General features: G+C 41.6%; 2 protein-coding genes across 2 annotated transcripts; one reads left to right on the top strand and one right to left on the bottom strand.

Moving 5' to 3' along the window:
• LOC308392663 (uncharacterized protein) lies at nt 1-5,635 on the bottom strand. Its single transcript, XM_080875817.1, has 9 exons — nt 5,304-5,635; nt 3,358-3,481; nt 3,113-3,255; nt 2,531-2,697; nt 1,898-1,987; nt 1,411-1,576; nt 1,171-1,326; nt 372-1,061; nt 1-280 (listed from the first exon to the last, which is right to left on the bottom strand). The coding sequence occupies exons 2-9, from the start codon at nt 3,410-3,412 to the stop codon at nt 233-235; spliced, it is 1,515 nt and encodes a 504-aa protein (XP_080731943.1). The 5' UTR covers nt 3,413-3,481; nt 5,304-5,635; the 3' UTR covers nt 1-232.
• A 563-nt stretch (nt 5,636-6,198) lies between these two features.
• tbc1d2b (TBC1 domain family, member 2B) lies at nt 6,199-20,478 on the top strand. The gene is given in 14 exon segments (XM_080875816.1): nt 6,199-6,229; nt 6,232-6,653; nt 7,412-7,562; nt 9,982-10,147; nt 11,598-11,731; nt 11,840-12,072; nt 14,145-14,570; nt 14,711-14,821; nt 14,981-15,177; nt 15,857-16,351; nt 16,440-16,557; nt 16,785-16,970; nt 17,627-17,748; nt 18,301-20,478. Coding segments are annotated over 14 exon segments (2,973 nt in total). The 5' UTR covers nt 6,199-6,213; the 3' UTR covers nt 18,497-20,478.
• The last annotated feature ends 97 nt before the right edge of the window (nt 20,479-20,575 follow it).

Raw genomic sequence — 20,575 nt, 5'->3', positions numbered from 1 at the left:
TAATATGACATACACGTAACACAGTTTTTACCACATGTAAAAACCTGTTCGTGGAAAGGAAACTACACACGTATCGTTATATTTTTAAATAAATACGTTAAAAAAACCATACATAAGTTCTCATTAAATCGTTAATACATAACAGTGGTTTTCCAGAGTGTATTATGTAGTAGTAGTGTGAAATCATCAAAACAAGTAAACGTTTTCCTCAGTACGCTGTAAAGTAGCCTCTTTACCATTTCTTCTTGTTCTCAGGGAAGAGCCACTTCCATTTGTCGTTCTGTAAGAGGTAAATAAATTCATTATAATACAAGTATGACACACAAAAGAATTATTTCTTTTAATTAAAGTGCTTTGAAAACATTACAAACCTTAAATCCCCAGGACGAGTTGGTCTGTTTGCGTCTCATGTCCTCCAGAGGCTCGTAAGTGTTGCTGCTGGCTTTAGGGTTGATTGGTTCCTTGTGGCCGCGAATCGGCTCATATGTGAAGTCAGCGGGGGCTTCGCCGGGGACCTCGGCATACACAGAATCTGTGCGCTCCTCTGGTATTGACAATCTAGTGTCAAAGGACGTAGTGTGTGGGCTCCCGGGCCTGCCAGCCAGGTGATAAACTGCATTATCACTCAAGTAGTCCAGGCTGTGGCTGCTGCTTGGTCTGCTGCCCAAATCTGTCCTCTCTGACTGGGAGCTGCTGCCGTTACCTTGTCTGACTGGCCTGGGGGAAAGTCTCGGAGGGGTGTCGGGAGGTGCGTTCAGTCTGTAAGACTGCTCCCCGTCAGAACTGCTGTCCAGGAGTGGCAGAGACCTGCTTTTGCTGTCTAGGATGCTGAGCTCCGAGTAAACGGATTCTGGATGTGACGGAGGACTACATCTGCCATTGATTTGATCCTTGGAAGTCGAACTCGAATTAGGTCTGGGTAAACTGTCCTGATGCATGTGTTGGTCTCTGGGTGTAACCCTTGGCGACTGCTTCCTGAGTTGGGCATACAAAACCCCCTCATGCTCGTTGATGGTGGCACTATCGAGGTGCCTGCTCCTTCGGGGCAACGGCGGACCTTCCTGTTTTACAAAACAAGTTTCTAAAAGTCAGTGAGGTGAAATAAACAATGGAACTATTTTCAGCACATTAGTTTGGACAGCAGCTCTATAATTTATTGACTGTATTCACCTCGTGCGCCCTGTTGCCCTTTGGTGGCCGTTTAGGCTGCTCATCTAAACTCGAGTTTATCTGTTTTCGTTGCCTGTTCTTCACAGCGCTGACAGCGGCAACAGGTTTTTCTTTGGGGCTAATCTGGATAACATCATATAGGTCTTCATCCAGGGCCTGAAAGAACAAAACATCACTTGGACCTCTATCTTTCACCTTTGGCATTTAAAAAAAGAACTCAAAAGAAGAGTTTTGTCTCACCTCAAAACACGAATTTGTCAGGTACTCTCCATATGGTTCAATGGGGCTTGTTTTGTAGTAATCTACCAGACTGGGCACTGTGTCATGTACCTCGGTGTCTCCATAGACTACAAACTGCCCCATTTCATTCTGGTTTATCACAAAGTGTCGACAACGATCCCTGCCTCTGCAACAACAACAACAACAACAAAAAGTTTGTTAAGCATTGACACATTTTATAGTTGGAGCAAACTAAAATAACATATATTCACACGACTTTCTGACTTTTGAAACATGAATATCCTCCAATAAAATAAGCCACCAAACAAAAGCTTAGAAGTGGGGTTAGAAAATAGATAGATTTGATCGATTTGACACACATTATCTTTAAGACACTTTATATATACATAAGTCATAATTTCTGTAAAACAAAGCAGTTTACCTTCAGCAGCACAACAACACTACACAACTCCTACTTTAGTGTTCTTTAGACTAAACCACCACTCACCTATAGGACAGGATGTACCCGATGGCCTTTTCACTAAGACGGATCAGGAAACAGCCGAGCTCCCTTTCTTTAAGAATTTCTTCAGCATCCCTGTAGACAGACCAACAACAGTGTTAAATTCTCCAACTCCTAACTTTAAAAAGTGTTTCAAAGACATTTGGAGAACATTTACAGCAACAGCCTGGTAGATTATGGGCATAGCGAGGTGGATTGTGTGCTGCACCGTGGAAATTCTATTTCGTTACAGTCCCTTTCCATAAACTTGCCACTGCCAATCACGTAAGTGTGCACTGAATGTGGGTGTGTGCTGGAGGAAAGGCCAGTAGGTGCCAGTGGGTGTATTACAAAGTGGACACTTTCCATCAGAGGAAAGGTTTATTTTTATTTTTATTTTTTTGGATACATTTTCACAATATGACCAAAAATAAAAATAAATACATGAACAAAAAGCCTCGTGTCTTTTTACATTACTATATTATATGTTTTAAATTATATGTAAAGAAATTTTTTTTTTTAAATGTGGCTTTAGCAGCTTAGAGGATATGATTTGGTTTTAGAAAAAAAAAACTGGGTGTAAAAAATGATTATTTCTCAGTTTGCTATTTCCATTTTTTTCCTTTTATGAATCCTTACCGTCTTGTGATGAAGCCCAGGAACCAAGCTGGAAGGAGTCCGTTGCTGACCATGAGTGGCACCTGAGTCTCTATGAACCACTTTGATGTCAGCTCCCTGAGTCTGACTTCAGTCCCGTCTGCATTAGGATCCCCTGTTGTGTCCCTTTGCTCCATCCTCGTCCGATCCTGATTAAAAACACACCGTCATCCGCTGAAGACAACCAGCATTTATTCCCCAATGTTTGCTGTGTGGCAGCATTTTAACAGTCTAATTTGCTTATTTTCCAGGAGGCGTCAACCACAGCCTGAAAGCAGCTCAATGTTCTCATAGCTTTAAATGAAAGTCATTGGCTGCTGGAAAAGTCCGGTTACACCTGTCTGTGTAAAGCGAGCTTCTAGTTTAGTACACAGCATTTATTTGCTGTTACATGATATCTGATGTTTTAGAGAAAAAATATTCAAAATCCACAATGTTCTCGTTTTACTCAAATAATACTTTGAGGTTTTATAATCTATCTCTAAGTCAAACATCACATAAAAGCAAGTTAGTCACTAAAAGAGTCAGCGACTAGTTCGAAAAAGACTTGTAAGCAGTTCTTACCTTGAAGCAAAATTTTAAATAGGTCCTGATGCAGGGAGATTTTGTCTGTTTTTGATCCTTTGGTCTCGACTGTGAAACGCGGCACACCTTTTCAATTCTGGGATACTGTTGTCTGTAAAGTAAACAGCAATTCCTTTCAATCCCTGGAAAGAAAAGATCAGAAAATTAATTTAATTATGAATAATTTAATTATAAAGTTCATACAATATTCCTATAAAGTATTTAACAATGGCGAGAGTACATACCTTTCCTTGAGATTGTCACTGTGTGGTTTGAACCCGGTGTCATTTCAGCAAACATTAAAATACTTCTCTTAACTTCTGAACCGTCTCTAATCTCCAACTGAAAGTGTCTTGAGGGAGTATGACACTACATGGGAGATATAGACAGATGACATTTACAATTACACATATTTTTCCACTGGTCTGGAAAGTAGAGGTACATGGCAACGGGCAAGGCGCAGTTCAAACAGTTCATTTGCATCAAAAAGACAGCTGAAGGCTGCTGAACAATGTGAGAGCTTCCTGAAGAGAAACGGAAAGTAAGCTTTACAGAAACTGTGGTTTGTGTGCACACGAGTGCATTGGTTTGCAAGAGGAGATGTTTAACCCACGGAGTGTCTGATTACCAGAGTAATGGGAGATAAGTTGCGTCAGCAGTTGATCTTTTGTGTTTTCTGATCTGGGTTTGAAGTAAGTTCAGATCATTGTTGCTAAAGCTGGACCAAAAATGTGTAGGAATGGAAATGTTTGGAAAGACTGTGTATGTTTGAACAGATTTGGAGGGTAGAGGGCGGGGCAATAAACAAAGCCCCAGTAAGATGAGGTATTTCCAAGCTTGTTTTTCAGGTTCACATACAGTAAATACCTGCTAACTCATTCCCCCCATTGGTTGGGGACAGGCGTCATGAATCACCTCCAGCAGTTTTTGCTCTGTGGGGAACAGTAGGAACTCCCACAGGGGGAGATGCAGTAACGAGAAAGAGTCTGTGTCATAGCGAGCAGGATGAGATGGGATTTCACAACTGGATTTTAACATCACTTACAATTTGGAAACATGTTTCCTGTTTATACACAACTGATCAAACACTTGGGTATTGTGTACAGCAATGTCATTTAGTGTAATTTAATTTAATTTAGATGAATGAACGCAGAGCCAATAACTGAACTGTTATGTTCCACAAATGAGTAAGAGCTGCTGTACAGTACCATGGCCTAGAATTTCAACACTCTCTTAAGGCGGCTCTTGTTGTTCTTTGTGAGTCATTATGTGCTCCTCTGTGGGAGTAGTAAGGTTTGGGGTTAAATGTTATCACCGGTCCGTGTTTGTAAAGAATCCAATGAACATTACATTCGGATCGGCAGAAATTTATTTTATCTACAGCACATATAAAAAAAGGTGCCAGACAGGAGGATGTCTAGGCTGATAATTTTTTTTAGCCTAACACACCTATGAGGGGGATGTGGATCTTATAAAAGGTCACAAGTCAGTTTAACAAATGCAAAATGTCATTGCAACGGAAGCACATCACCTTTGTTTACAGTGTCCTTTGAAACCTCAGAGCAAAACAAGGATCCTAACCTCACAAATACTTCTAATTGTAAGAAAACTAGCAGGTTACTGTTATTACAGTATTACAGTATTGCATTTTGTTTTTTTAAGCTGCTGTTTTATCTTTGACATCTCAAGTGGGGAAACATCAGGTGTATTTCCCAGCATAAGACAAATCATCCACTGTTTACCCACAGCACTGGGGCAAAACTAAATCATATTCACATCTGCAACCATTAGTCACCAAAACATCCTGAACATGTGAAACTTCTGCCAGCTCTGAATCCAGGAGACAAATTTCCTGTAATCACTTCAATAGCTCCTCTTTCGCACTCTAGTTAAACGAGCTATGGATTCGACTTAGTCACATATATGCTGTAGGTTTTATGAAAAGTGGAAAGGTACGTCATTTCAGGTGGTGATATTTTATTGGAACATTTCTTTACTTTTTTTTGACTTATCACTTAAATTGTAAATAATGCCACTATTTATGTATTTATTTTCATCCATTATTAGAACAGATTGAGAAAAGTGACAGTGAGATAGAAGAAAGTTAAAGTAGGCTCACTGTGGTTACATGCACTTTAGCACTAACCCAACACCCTGACACACTTTATGGCATCTGTGGCTTTATACTTACTGCTTATTTTGGAGGTGAAAAAAAAATCAACAAAATATGGCGAGGGTTGTTTGTATCTCCAAAAATGTTCATTTTTAATGCTCTTCAGCTCAAAATCTCTGTGCATTTCTAACATTAGATAACTCTAAACACCTCTCTTAGCCTTAATAGGGCTTTGACTGTCATGTAAGCATGGAAATGCTAAAAACTGGAGGAAGATATACTGATATTATTTGTCATCTTTTTAACCGTCAGCTAGGCAATACAGGCAGCTACTCTGAGGTGACAAAAAGCTCCCAGTGGTTTGGATTTCCAGTAGATCTCTGACCTGCTCACTGTTTATAACCCAGTCAGACCTGTCAGGTGGAGATCTGGTAAATGTTTGCCATTGTCCTAAGACATTGCAAAACCTACTTAGATTTATGTTTTTATCTCACGTTTTAGCACACTGAATCTATGTATAATGAAGTGTGCAATCTTAATAAAATTACCTGAGCTATTTATTAAGTTTTTTAAAATTTACAGCTGTATCCTGACATATTCAGTATCTGTTCGAGGTTATAGATACAAATTGTGAAACACACACTGCCATAAACAGTACAAAGCAGTTGAAATTAGCATAACAAGAACAAGAATTACAAGATCGGCTGCGCGTGACACGGGTGTGGGTGTGGGCACCGCAGATCATTTTGTGCCGAGGGCAGATAACAGAACGCATTTTTTATTTTTCTTTCCTATGTAGGCCTCATATCTTTTCTTCTATCTTTTGATTACAGTTTTTTTTTCTTTACAATTCGTTGGAGGATTGCTGCTCATTAGCCCTCAAAGCTGGCTGTTCATCTGATCACACACCGCCACCTAGCGGCCCACAGAGCCGCTACACTCCACCCCAACCAGCAAACCAACCACGTCATCCTCGGAGCTGAACTACATGTCCCATGCTCCTCTGTCAAAGAAACGGACAGTCATGTGGATGGAAACAGGAGTGGGCATCCGCTGTGCTGCAAGAAGAAGAAACTTCGAGGAAAGATGCACGAAGAGGAGGATGGCAGCGAGGCGCACTCCTGCACGGCTTCGCGATTCGTGAACTCCAGGTCCGTGGATGTGGCCGACATCGAGGGAGCGAAGGAGCAGGCCTCCAAACTGTGTGGCTACTTGAACAAACTGTCCGGCAAGGGGCCCTTGAGGGGGTACAAGCCGAAGTGGTTTGTGTATGATCCGAGGAAATGCTATTTGTATTACTTCAAGTCTCCCCAGGATGCCCTGCCGCTCGGACACATCGAAATATGCGATGCGTGTTTCAGCTACGATTTGGACGGGGAAGAGGGTCAGTTTGAGATCCGCACGGCCGACAAAGAGTTTCTACTTAAGGTAGGAACTTTTCTTTCTTTCATTAAACGTGTGTTGACAGCATTGCAACGAGGTCTGCTTTTCATGTCATTTGTCACTTCCTTTCTCGTTTGGAAAAGGCAGACACGCCCTTCTCTTCTTTCCTTTAAAGAAAACAGATTTAGACTCAGCTGTTTTTAGGCAACAAAGTACATATTTCTGCTCGGCAACAACGTGATCTGATGCGATTCTGACGCGATCAGAAGAAGAAAATCCGTTTGTTTGTTTTTTAAAAGACAAATCAATTTCTCGCACAAACCAAGCGCTTAATCAGCGCATTCTTCCAGCTGATTGCCTGCAAACACCGTCAGTCCTCTGTTTTGTGTTTAGACATTTTTACACAGGAGCTCATCTGCCTTCACGGGTCACAGCATCTCATGTGACGGTGTCCTGGTGCTGTCATATGACTGTGACGGGTTCAGCACCAAGACAGGTGCCTCTGGTTTCACTCAGTCAGTTCTAGTCTGTCTTATTATTTTTTTAAGTGTCTATGCTTAATACCAAGAGAGAGAGAGCTGGAACTGAGACTGAAACCAGTGTCTGTGCTCATTCACATGACAGATCCTAATAGTCAAGTCAAGTCAAGTTGTCCTCATTTTCCCTTTCCATTTGTCGCTGCCTTGATTTCCTCATGGAGATGCCTTTTAAAACGTCATCTCACTCACTTTGCTGTGTTAATGGCGTGCTTAAAGATTTCAAAGATCTAAAGTCTAATTGAGTGTGCGTTTGTGTCCTTCTAGGCTCCCAGTAAGCAGGTGATGCACTACTGGCTGCAGCAGTTGCAGCAGAAACGTTGGGAGTACAGTAACATGCGAGGCTCTGGTCAGAGAGACAGCTGGAGCTCCCCGACGCTGGCCTATCCTCACACCGGCCTTGTAGGCAAAGATAATGGTAGGCAGGTTCGCACGCACTCACACATACAGTGGATATGTTATCAGTCTGTCATTTCATCATATCCGGGCAACAACTGAAAGTTTACACAAGCGCTACAAATCACAAGAGTCTCGCGTATTTTGTTACCAAGTTTCTGCAGGAAAGTGTTTGAGTGTTTCGAAAGGGTAAAAGTTCAGATTGACATCATTCGGCTTGTGTTTTGTTTTAAGCAGAAAGCCCTTTGAGCTGTGAAGCAAAGGCGCTGGTATCGTAACCTCACGTCTAAACAAATATAAAGTAGGCAGTCAAGTAATGGTCTGTGACAAAAATGATATGTTTATTTGTTTTCCAATTTTTTTTAAATATAAATTGTTGAGAGGAGAACAACCAGACTCATTTGAACTGATGGGAAGGGAACAGTAACAGAAGAAAAGTATGCAGACGAGGGTCTTTCACTTCACAGCATGTCAGATTGACAGGGTCAGAATTTGTCATAAACACCATGAAAGCATGGTGTCATCTTGCCTTATGTCAGTACAGCCTGCTGCAGGTGGCGTTAATAAAAACTGAGCATTGTTTATACTCAGGAAAGCCTTCCTGAGCATTGTTCCTGAGCATTTCCATCCCTTTATTACCGCAGCAGCCATCAGAACACAGTCACCGATGCTGGCTTCCAGTTTGATTGTGTGACATGTCTCAAAGCTCGCATCATGCAAAGCTGATGATTTAAGCGTTTGAATGGTCTTGAAGATCTCAGTGAGTGCTCAAACGGCCACAGTCACCAGATCTCAATCCAACAGAGCACCTTTAGGATGCGCTGTAACGGGAGATTTGCATCATGTGTGCGCAGTAATTGTGTGATGCTATCATGTCAGCATGGACCAGAATCTCTGAGGAATGTTTCTTGTTGTTATGTAGCTCCAGAAGCAACATGGTGGCCAGCGTGGTCCTAGCAAGGTGTACCTAATTAAGTAGCCAATGACTGTATACGCCAGTGCTGATATGTTTGAATGAGTATCTGTTGGACTCTACATAAAATATGAATCTCATTTGTTATCCAGCAGAAGTGGAAAAGAAAATATGTACATCCATATCTGTGGCTAATAAAGGACTTTAATGAGGACACAAGCATTTTTAAGCCTGTTTACATTTGCAAACAGGGATTCTTCTGCATGCTTTGTGATTAGCTGAGTGAAACGACCTGTGAATCCTTTTCCTGTCCATGTCTTTCTTTCCCAGAATGTTCTCGGTGCACATCTGTCTTCAAAAGCCACAAACGCCTTGGATATTACCGCTTATCAGTGCTGTTGTCGCCGTGTTTCGTCTAACCCTCCGCGACTTCTTGATTTCTCTGACGATTCAGAATGAACACTCTTTTGTTCCTTGTTCTCGTATTCATTTGCGTTTTGCTTTTCGGTCTCGCCTTGAACCTGCTCGGTGCAGTGAAGTGCACGAGAGAGCTGTGAGATCAGCGATGTCTGGCGTCAGCTGAAACGATCCCTCGAGCTGTGTTTTTATGTCGCACTTTTTATAGCGAAAGACTAACATGCCCGGGCTTAGCAAGTCTAAGTAAGTGTCGACTTTTGAAGCTCTAAAAGGAAACCGTGCTGCAACGTTCAGAAGTTAAAACTGGTTCAGAAGTAGACATAGTAACACATGATAAAGACATAATAAATTAGACATATAAAGGACGTTGGTTTTTATTTTCATTCTTGGAGATGCCACTTCAAAGACTTCAAAGATTTTATCAGAGCCACGCGAGTCTGATCATAGGTGCGTGGCGCTGGCTGCACTACATGTTGTTGGCCACAGTCTGTGTGTGAAGTCTCACAGCATTATTAATATCACTACCTCGATGATTTAAAGCCAGATGTGGCATGGGTCGATGAGAAATGGAGGCCTGCCGCACACTCATATGGAAGTGATTTGTCACTCGCAAGGTAGGCCAGCGCATCCGCTGCTTAATCATCCTTTTTATTTTTTAGTCTAAGTAGAAGCATAATATATGAAAACGAAGCAGTATTCATTGAAGCTTAACAACTAGAGCCTGACATCATGAACTCATCAGGAAAGTGTTTACTGAAGTCACAGACAAAGGAAGCAGAAAGAGGTGTTTTCCCACAGACAGACTTCATTTTTCCAAGTATGACTCAGACACCCCCTGCTGGCAGTTTAAACCACTTCTGCAGTAGCATCACTTTTTATGACACATCTAACAAATAAAAAAGCTTCTTTTTACTAATTAATTTCATGTTAAGAAGGGGGTTGGTGGTCTGAGAAAGAAGTAATCGTTAGAAAGCAGGTATTAACTTGCATAGGTTTCACCCGGCTGTGCATCTTGTTCTTGGGAAGTCAGTCTTTGGTGTCATTTTGATTTGATTTTTGTTTTGTTAGAACAGATAATTAAGTTCTTTTGGTCTTTTTTTTTTTTTCTCAGATGCTTTCAGCTTTGAGAAGCCATGTGAAACCATGGAGAAGGTCCGCAGTGATTTCTCCATGGACGACGAAACAGAGGGCGCTGGAATGGTGGGAGCCCAGACAGCCAGAGGGCCCTCCACGAACCCCCTCAATTTCTCCCTGAAAAACCTTGGCATGGAGCTCAGGTAAGTGTAACGAAAGCTTTCCAGGAAATAATCTGTACGCAAGTATACAGCTCTATAAAATCTTGTTCTTTTTTTTTCTTTTTAAGGTCGCCGCCAAACAGGCACGACTAGTTTGTCTGCTGTGTTGAGCAAAGAAAGCACTTCTTAGTTCATCCAGACACTGGTTGCAGTAGAGGAAATGGTTACATCCATGGTTCACTTGTTTTTCTAGTATGCAACCATCAGCAGTTCCCCTTTTTGAGATGTACAACACATCTATTGAAAAGAGGCAACATGCTGCAATCCTAAAAATGTGACATGTAGACTGGAGTTTGCTTTGTATGTGTCCCTTATTAAGGGAGTCTTGGAGTCCCAGAGTTTCACTGCTCCTAAACCCACACCACGGTGCCTTTTATACACAGTTCTTACCTGTCAGAACTCCTTAGTACTTATCGCCCCAGGAGATCTTTGAGGTCAGCCGATCTGATGCTTTTAGATGTTCCCAGGTATAAATTAAAGACAAAGGGAGAGAGGGCGTTTGCTGTGGCTGCACCCAGACTGTGGAACAGTTTACCTCCTCACGTCAGATTCTCCAAAAGCCTAGAAACTTTTAAAACTGCTCTTAAAACTCACCTCTTTTCATTGGCTTTTAGAAAGGTTTAATTTATTTGTTTATTTATTTTTTTATTTGATCAGCGAGGTGTTTTACGAAATTGTGTTCTATTGTATTTTTATCTGTATTTACTGTACAGCACTTTGGTCAGCCTTGGTTGTTTTTAAATGTGCTCTATAAATAAACTTGACTTGACTTGACTTGACAGTAACAAAGGTATCAGTATAGTAGCTGCCTGATATGTGACTGAATCTGCGAGAATTGCAGCTCTCGGAGCTAGAAACCCCTCCCCCCGATTAGAAAAGAAGTGGCTTTAGAATACTCCAGTACTGTGACGTTAACTGCTTTTGTCACGTTTATACCCATAAAGTTTGAGAAAAGCACGAGCGCTCTTTAGTCACTTTGGTTTTGCCAGGTGGAAGTCAGAAACGTGTGGTTTAAACACATCCGATATCTATAAAAATATATATAGAGAGCTGATGTGTGAGGCAGACTTGCGCTTCATTGTGTTGCATACAGCAGAAACAGTTGTTGACATGTTGCAATGGTGAGGTGTGAAAAACAAGTTTGACACCATTAGCTTTACTTTTTCCTCTAAATGTTAGCTTCTTGCAAAAATGCCTTTGTGTTTATTATCTTTGTTTTTTCTCTGTTTGTCCAACGCTGCAATCCCGTCGGCCTTTTGCAGCAGCATCAGTTTTCCTCTGTGGTTCATCGTAGATCTCTGTGGATTTGTCACTTTTCATACCGTGTTTTCTTTAATCTCTAAAGACCCCCCCCCCCTTTTTTTTGTTGCAATGAAATGTGTGAGAAACCTGTGAAATAAAAAAAAAAAAAAAATCTCCTGATTTCTGTCAGGAACTCCATGTCTCACCTGCGTGGGGGACGACGCAGCGTGTTTTACACTAGCAACAGTCCCTCGGAGGAATGGGAGCTCGTGGATCCGCCAAAGGACTTTACTGAACAGAAACATCATCCGGACACACACAGACGTACGTCCACTCCCACCCACCCTTCTGCCAGGGTTTAACACTCATCCTCAGCGTACATTTCTCCCGAGGGTCACAGATAACAGCTGATGAACTTGTGTTTTCCCTCAGATTCCTTTGGATCGGCGTTTACCTTTGATTTTGTGCGCAACCCCTCGCGGCCTAAGAAGCTTTTGCTGGGCTCTGGAAAGTTAGGCCGCAGTGCCGAAAGCTCGCCGGTGGAATGTAACGGCAGCAAGTCTTTGGAAATGCAGCTTCGCCTCCAGAGCCAGCAGCAGCAGGAAGAACTGAGTCACTTGCAGCAGGAAGAGGCTAAACTCAAGGAAGAGCTGGCCACCCAGAAGGTATAGTTGGATCTCTTCTACTACTGTTATTTATAACAGCATAACACATGTCTATGGATTGGATCGGATAAAAATGTAATATTCTGTTTCTACTGAAAGTGAATGATCCCTGTTTGTAGTGTCTGTTATACACCACAAGCCTAGGTTTGTGGTGTCTGACCAAGTGCCTTGGTATAATACTGATACTCTCACTATTACAAGAAGTCAGCAAATGATTAGTCATGTTTTAGCAAGAAGCAAAGAAACAGCAGACAGCATTCACAGCTGTCGCACTCCTTCTCTTTATTTTCTGTTCTCTTTTTTCCCCCCTCTATTTTAAGGTTGGCTGATTGGTCAAAACCGCTGTGACTAGGCAGAAGAGTGAATACTTACTTAGTGAATACCTTTTTTTACCTCTGTGCTTTACTTCCTGGTCAAAAGATTGATAGTTGTTTTCCTATGAAATCTGTACCAGGAGCATGATAACGAAAAAAAGTGTAACAAATTTGATGTTTTCTGTAAATAATAGGGCTGCCACAAACGATTATTTTGATAGTCGACTAGTCACTGATTATTTTTGTGATTAGTCGACTAATCAGATCGTGCATCCATTGGGTGTAAAACGTATAGCTTATTGCACCAGCATGCATCTGCTCTTATATAACTATCATTAGCTTACAGCTTTAAGTGTTTAAGGTATGTGCTAACTAAAGATAAAGATAAGATAATAGTTTATTAAATTTTAATGAAATTTGCACATTGTTTCAGTGAAGTTTAATAAACTCCTTGCTATCTAAAATATAACGGGACACCGGAGTATATTCTCGAGCATCTCACACTTCTGATAATCAGTCTGCTTGATGTTTATTCAGCTGTGTAAAAACTACAACTTTAATCTCAGCCAAACCGATTTACTCAGGAACAAATAAAATACTAAAAAAAAGCCAAACAATAACATTTTTAAGTTATCTAAATGACTTATATATGTCTAACCTGAGTAGCGAAAGACAGGGGTGGGTTTGAAAACAATTAGCCGGGAGTCCGGTGTTCTCACGGGCTCTAGTGAGCCTTGCCCCCGGCTAGCTATCGAGCTAGTGGGTAACAGACGTCTCCGAAAACGTCGGAGCGCTTTTGAAAATATGTGGTGTCTTGATAAACTGAGCGGATATTTTTGAGGTTTACACAGTTACATTCTCGTCTTAAAATATGTTAAACGTTTATTTTGTGACCCAGAAAGAATAATAAGAGTAATATTAAAACTAACTAGCTGCCGCCATTGTTGGAAACTGAGCTGGGCTGCGCTATGAATTCTGGAACAGAGGAAAATCACTATTGGCTGTCCTAAAAGTCGCTAGAAGTCGCTAAATGACGTTATCGCCTAATTTACATAATTGGTCATGCTAATCTAATTGTAACCTATGTTGTTGGAGAGAGAAATAACATCGTGGAAGAGACATAAAGTGAGTAAAAAACGTCCTAAATGCATTTAGAGTTTATTTAGAACTACAAGTTAAATTTCTTTTAGCAATTATTGTTTTTTTTAATGTCACAATTCCAACCCTGCTCCTTTACCCGGGCTTGGATCGGAAAAAGTGACTCGAAATAGGCACTCTGGTGGAGTTACTTGGTGTGTGTGTTTATAAGTAGTTTTAAACCTTGTGATCCACAAAACAGCATAAGAGTAAAAGAAGAACTGACTGCGTTACAGCACCCGCTGCTTTTTGAGAGTAAAAGCCATACGCGCTTTCACGTCGCTAAGGGGTCTGAAAACTCTCTAAATATAGCGACAAAGTCGCTAAGTTGGCAACACTGGCACAGAGCTACTTCTTCTTCTTCGGGGTTTAACGGCAGCTGGCATCTTTGTACATGCAGTGCTGCCATCTTCTGTTTTAGTCCGTTATTACACTCTTAAGTCCCACTACTTATTCCTGTGTCTTTTGTGATCTTACAACGCTTCAAACGACGCGTCGACTATTAAATCAGTCGTCGACGATTTTGATAGTTGACGTAATCGTGACTAGTCGACTAATCGTGGCAGCCCTAGTAAATAATATACCATGCTTAATTTACAGTAATGATGTGTTATCATCCAGGAGCTGGTAAGGCTACTGCAGCAGACTTTAAGGACCTCCCAGAGCGAAAGGCCCACCGGGTGCCGTCCAGCTCCGTCTCCAGATTCGTCAGCAGCCTCAGACCAGACCCGAACTTCAGTACCAACTCAGGAAGAAGTTGCACAGCTGGAGGATCTGCTTAAGGAACGAGATGGTCAGATTCAGTCCATGTGCGGTCACATGGAGCGTCTCGCCCTGGAGAAGGAGAGTCTGCAAAAAGAGCTGAAGAGCCTGAAACTTAAGGTGGGGGAGATAAACGACCAGCTTGGAATGATGATGGAGACCATCCAGGCGAAGGATGAGATCATCATGAAGCTGTCACAGGAAAACTCCGAGCACAGCGGAAATGCAAACGACGCTGGATCACCACCACCTCACAAAGAGCTGCAGGAGCTGAGCATCCTCAAGGTAGAGATGGCAAAACTTTAAATAAGATTCAAGTTATCTTGATCTTAAACTGCCATCAACATTGATTTTCTTTTTTCTGTAGCTTTTGAAATTCTGCCTGAACATCTTGACACCCCGTCTGTCTTATTATTCACCTTCAGGACAGTCTTCAAGGCTACAAATCCCAGAACAAGTTCCTGAACAAAGAGATCCTGGAGCTGACGGTGTTGCGCAGAAATGCAGAGAGTCGAGAAAAGGCTTTAGAAGCAAAGGTACTCTCTTGTGTTTTATATTTAATGGTGCATTATCCTGTTAATAGAAACAGGAAGTTTGAGTAGGTTTAGGGGAAGTCCAGTGTGAAGCTCAGCTGGTGCTTCTAAAACGTAATTTAAATTTAAAGCTGAGACTTTATTTTGCCCTCTTTTCCACAGTGCACTGCGCTTGAGGCCAAGCTGTGTCAGGTGGAGAGTAAGTACTTGGTTCTGCTTCAAGAGGTGAAGAACCCGGTATGTTCGTCTTCAGAGCAGAGCCCAGCCCGGGAGGTCATCTCCAGATTGTTAGAAGATGCACTGCAGGGCGAGAACACAGACCAGCAGGAGCACACGATCTTCAAACCAAACACTGTCAGGTATGTGCCGAAAGCCTCGTTAACAGATGCTTTGGAGGTGATTTGAAAAGAAATTACTTAAAAACGGCTACTTGATCAGAGTTTTAGGGATGGAAAAAGAGAAATCTTGAGTTTTGATAAGAGGTTGCGAGAGCCCACACGTCTGGTTTCCGGCATTTATAGCAGATATGAAAATAAATGGCCAAATGTAGGTGTTGTTAGCACAGCTACGTGCCATACTCAGTGCTGTGGCTTACTAAAAAAATTCCACTGTCAATCATATGAGGGTCAAAAGTAGCAGATCTTTATTTAATAATGTTGAGCAGTTATAGCATTTCTACCAGAGCCAGCACCATACCAATTCATCAGAGGACGCACTGATTTTTTTTTTTTTTTTTTTGGTTGTTGTTGTTGTTGTTTTTATTGAAAGAGAAAATAAACTGCATTAAGAGTCCATACGCATGTTTTTTGACTGTGAGAACGAGTTCTGCTAATCTGTATTTCAGTTTCTGAATTCTTTGCAAGCCCAGGCATGCCCTTTTTGGCTCATCAAAAATGTATTTACACATTCTGGAAACCGCTCAGTGATGTAAACATGCAGAAGCCAGGATGTGAACATGTTACTGTTGCAGCTTTGAGCGGCTTTCGGAATTCACCCGCATCACTGATGAATTGTCTCTCTGTCTTGATGCAATGCTAGCGAGTATGACGTATACGGCTTCAAGACCGTCCCCGAGGAGGAGGAAGAGGAGGAGAAGCTGATCGCAAAGGTGAGGGCCTTGGAGCTGAAGTCCCTGTCCATGACGGATCAGGAGGTTTCCGTCGGGGTCAAGTGGGAGAACTTTCTGTCCAGCACCATGAACAGAGACCTGGTTCACTCCCCTGAGCTAAAGGCCCTGATTCGTTGTGGTGTGCCACATGGGCACCGCTCCAAGGTGTGGCGCTGGTGTGTTTCTTTCCACGTGAAGAAGTTTCGTGACCACTTGCCCCCAGACTATTATGACACCTTATTAAACGTAGCAAGGGAGAAGCCCAACCCGGCCTCGAAGCAGATCGAGTTGGACTTGCTGCGTACTTTGCCCAACAACAAGCACTATGCCTCTCCGAGTGCAGGCGGCATCCAAAAACTCAGGAACGTCCTGCTGGCTTTCTCATGGAGGAATCCAGATATCGGCTACTGTCAAGGACTGAACAGGTACTAGAGCTTGAGTGTGTACTTTCTTTCTGTCTCTCTTTTTCTGGCTTGTAACCATTAACCTTTTTCTTGCATGTTATTTCTTCAGGCTGGCAGCAATTGCCTTGCTCTATTTAGATCAAGAGGATGCTTTTTGGACCCTTATAGCTATTGTGGAGGTCTTCATGCCAAGAGACTATTACACTAAGACTCTCCTTGGCTCACAGGTAACAAAAAAACAGTTGAATTTTATTGTACCATGAGACAAGAAGGGACAAGGTACTGCTTATTTATTAGATTTGACAAACCTCCCTGGTGTCAGTGATATCATATTCACGTGACTGCTGTTGATGACTTACAGAGCAGGAATGCAGACATCAGCAGTCTTTGTTTTTCTGTCTGTCTGCTAAATTTGACCACCTTAGAAAATCAAGCCCTGGTTTGATTCGTACAGGTTGACCAGCGTGTGTTCAAGGATCTGATGAGCGAGAAGCTACCGCGGCTACACGCCCACTTTGAGCAGCACAAAGTCGATTTTTCCCTCATTACGTTTAACTGGTTCCTGGTGGTGTTTGTGGACAGTGTGGTGAGCGACATCCTCTTCAAGATCTGGGATGCGTTTCTGTTTGAAGGACCAAAGGTAAGAGGCTTGATTCTGCTCTCATAAACCTGAATTCTAGCCTCAGCAGGAAACTGTTTTAAAGTTAATGACTAACCGGTGACGAGAGATCACTTCTCAAGCTACGTGCCGGCACACAACCGTGCATGTTTGCCAGATGGATCCAATTGCACGCTATTAAACGAATTATTTATTGCCACCAAGGAACCAAAATTCTTTAGTTTAATAAATCGTTATTTTTTGTGTACGCAAGCTAAATTTTAACCCCACTCTACACCCCTACAAAGTTTTGTATTTTTTCTAAACTTTTCAGCTTAATGACATGCAAAAAAAGGTAAAAAGGTAAAAAAAAAAAAAAGAAAACGCATGCAATAACCGATTTTGACGTAGCATCCCCTTATAGAATTTTTAAGGGAAGCATTTTAGCAAACTTGTTAAAGCAAAAATGTGCCCTATTGTGTGTTGATTGAACGATACAAGTTAAAACACTAAAGCTGTCGAGCCTAACTCTTAACAGAAACCTGATATGAACCCAGTCAAACAAAACTGCCTCAGATTAAGGCGGTATTGACTATATTTGGAGGACCTGCTTAGGGAACAGAAGAAAGGTCAGATGTTCCTGAGTAAATATTTTCATGCTACAGTCACACAGGACTTTACGCCATTTTTCTCCACAGATCATATTCCGCTTTGCTCTTGCGCTCTTCAAGTACAAAGAAGAGGAGTTTTTGAAGTTGCAGGACTCCACAGCCATCTTCAAATATCTCAGATACTTCACACGCACGATCCTGGATTCAAGGTACAGTAGCTGCACTGTTTTCGTATTTCCAGTCCTGTGAAAGAATGAAGTTTCTGTGGACAGAGTATCTGCATCACCTTGAAACAGCTTCCCGGGTCTCCCTGAACTGTAGCTAAATTGTACGATCACATCACCCACAGTGTATCGGCTTTGTGCCTGTGCAAACTTCATTTCTCACACTGCAGGTGTTGCAGCAGCTCTGTGAGACGGTGCTTGAGCACAGCCATGGTTTGGACTAAATGCGGCATGCTGAGATGCAGTTGTTAAATAGATTGCTATAGGTAGCAGCCCTTACATTTAAAATTGCACTGTGCATGCTTGTTTTATACCATTTTATTGGTCAGACTCTGTTTTGGAGCTAGCCTCAAGTGGCCATTTTTGGAGCTGTAATAATAACCTACCTATTAATAAAGTTTTATGTATCAGCTCCAGTGGTGTATGCTTGATGCTGAAAGAAGGATGCATGGGTTTACTAAATTTCAAAGACATAAAAAAAAATCCAGGCTCACAGGATTATGCTGTTTCTCTTTCTTCTAAAAAAATATTTTCCAGGAAGCTGATGAGCGTTGCCTTTGTGGACATGAACCCATTCCCCATGAGGCAAATCCAAAATCGGCGCGCCTTCCACCTGGAGAAAGTCCGTCTCGAGCTGACGGAGCTGGAAGCGATCCGACAGACCTTCCTCAGGGAGCGAGAGACGAGTCAGGATAGAAGGAGCTTTGTCAGCGACGACGAGGAGGAAAACTGACCTCGGACTTGTCGCATTTCTAGGCTGAGTGGCTAAAGCACGGAGACAAAGAGATCATCTCCGCAGAGCGCCGCTGTTCTGCAGTGATGAACGGAGCGCTTTTCCCACACCTAATCGTTGGAGTTGGTCTCTGCATCAGAGCTGGAACTATCAACTTTATACGTTTTAAGCAACAACCACATCAAAAGAACTTAATGTCACAAGCCCGAAAGGGCCTATCAGTATTATCAGTATTCCTGCCATTTCTTTTTTAATTAAATCTTGTAAATCCTCTGTTTTCTGTACGCTTACGTGTTCATGCAATGGCCAAAACAACCTGCAGCACAAATCAGTATTTTCAAACAAATGGCTGCGATCCATTTCCTTTTTATAGCTGACTTTTAAATGTGTTGAAGGATTATTGTGTCATTCATTTGTGCTGTCATCTTCTACACTCACACAATTTTTCCCTCCACTAAATTGCCACTGAGACGTGCGTGCACACAAATCACTTATGCTGAAATGAAAACGTTGCTGAAACTTAGGTCTTAAGGCCTTCAAGCGTGTATGTAACATTTCCAGTTGTAGTTTCCTTCAAGGGATGCGTCAAAAGCCACATTTCCATGGTATTATCAGTTCTAGAAAGAGCATCTGGAACTTGCTGAGCAGCAGTGCACTTTCTATAAGCCATCAAACTAACGTGAGCCAGTATTGTCTGTTTTTTAAGCATTATCAGTTCATTTTTATTTGGGAGGTTTTTATTGGCTATCGATTTTGCTATTCGTGTTGTTTAAAGTAGTTTAGGAACTGTTCACGTTCTCACAAAGACATATCTAGAAAGTCCAAACTGTATTGCACTGGATTGAATCAGTTGAGTATCTGGTATTGGCAGGATCGGTTAATCCATTCACGCTGTTGTGGGTTACTCAGTTTTTGCATGCTCTTGGTTTTTCTGTGTTTGTGTTACATGTTTAAATGGTCCAGTTTCCTTGTGCGCAATTTGTTTTTATTTGAGATTTTTCTGAGCCGCTGGTGTAAATGCTGATTGTAATTGCATTTGTTGTCCTCAGTGTGGCAGTGTGACATTGGTTTACCTGGTATTTACGCTCGGCTCACAGGTACCCTACTCGCAGTTTGACTGCACTTGAAGTGGCTGTAAAGTCATGATGATTGTTATATTAAAAGAAAAAAAAATGGAAATATGATGTTAAATATATGAGGGAAGCTTTTCACCGTATTGCCAAATATCTCTTCCATTTTCATAATCGGGTACTTTAAAGTTTCCTCTTCACTGGGATCTCCTGTTTCTTACAGCAGCTTCAAACGCTGATATTCCAAGCTTCAAACGCTGTTTATATTTGATCAATCAGCTGTTAAGTGAAACTTTTCAGTCTCCTTAAATGGGATTTTGTGCACTGATGTGTTGTTTACACCCTGCTCGAGTTTTAGTTTTAGATTGTCTTGAGGTGTTTACAGAAACAAGAGATCTGCTGTCAGTTGCAGCTTTGTCAGCTGATCCCATCCCCACTGTTCACCTGATCCAATGAACAAATGGCAACAACAACAAAAAAATATTTTGATAATCAAATGAAAAAGAAGCATATAGTTGTATTTCTTCCTTTGTGAGAGCAGGTCTCTCACAAAGATCTTGATTGGTTTACAGTTAAACTTGCTTTTTTTTAATATATAAATGTCCACACATTGTCAGAAGGCTCATACAGTAAGATTTTATGTTTACTCAGTTTCTCTTTTAAGGCTAGTGCCCCCCCCTCACAGAATAAGCTACATTTAAAAGTCTTCTCTTTTTTAACTTTACTTTGTTTCTTTTCTGTGTTGCTTTTCCCAGAATTGTATTGCACAATTTTATTGGTAGTATGACTTCCGAATATCATATCAGCACTTCACCTTTTTGTATGCATATCTCTCATCTTGCTCATTGTTAGCCTGTTTCACCTAATGATGCAAAAAAAAAGTTTGTAATATTAGTTCAATAAACAATTTGCTGGCTGAATGTGTTGATGTGAATTTCCTAATTCAAATGCTCATTCAGACACGTCTGTTAGGACGCACCGAGCAGTTATCCGAGCTATCTTTACTGAC

The sequence above is a fragment of the Rhamphochromis sp. 'chilingali' genome (genome assembly GCF_963969265.1).
Source record: "Rhamphochromis sp. 'chilingali' genome assembly, chromosome: 2".
Taxonomy (NCBI): Eukaryota; Metazoa; Chordata; class Actinopteri; order Cichliformes; family Cichlidae; genus Rhamphochromis; species Rhamphochromis sp. 'chilingali'.
The sequence above is the reverse complement of the archived record's forward strand: the minus strand, read 5'-3'. Positions and strand labels throughout refer to the sequence as shown.

Excerpts from the sequence above, each read along its gene's own strand:
- LOC308392663 (XM_080875817.1), bottom strand. The coding sequence starts at position 3,412 with ATGTTTGCTGAAATGACACCGGGTTCAAACCACACAGTGACAATCTCA. Across the intron at positions 3,256-3,357 it reads AGTGACAATCTCAAGGAAAG|GGATTGAAAGGAATTGCTGT; the intron begins GTATGTACTCTC and ends TTTTCTTTCCAG. Across the intron at positions 2,698-3,112 it reads ATTTAAAATTTTGCTTCAAG|GATCGGACGAGGATGGAGCA; the intron begins GTAAGAACTGCT and ends GTTTTTAATCAG.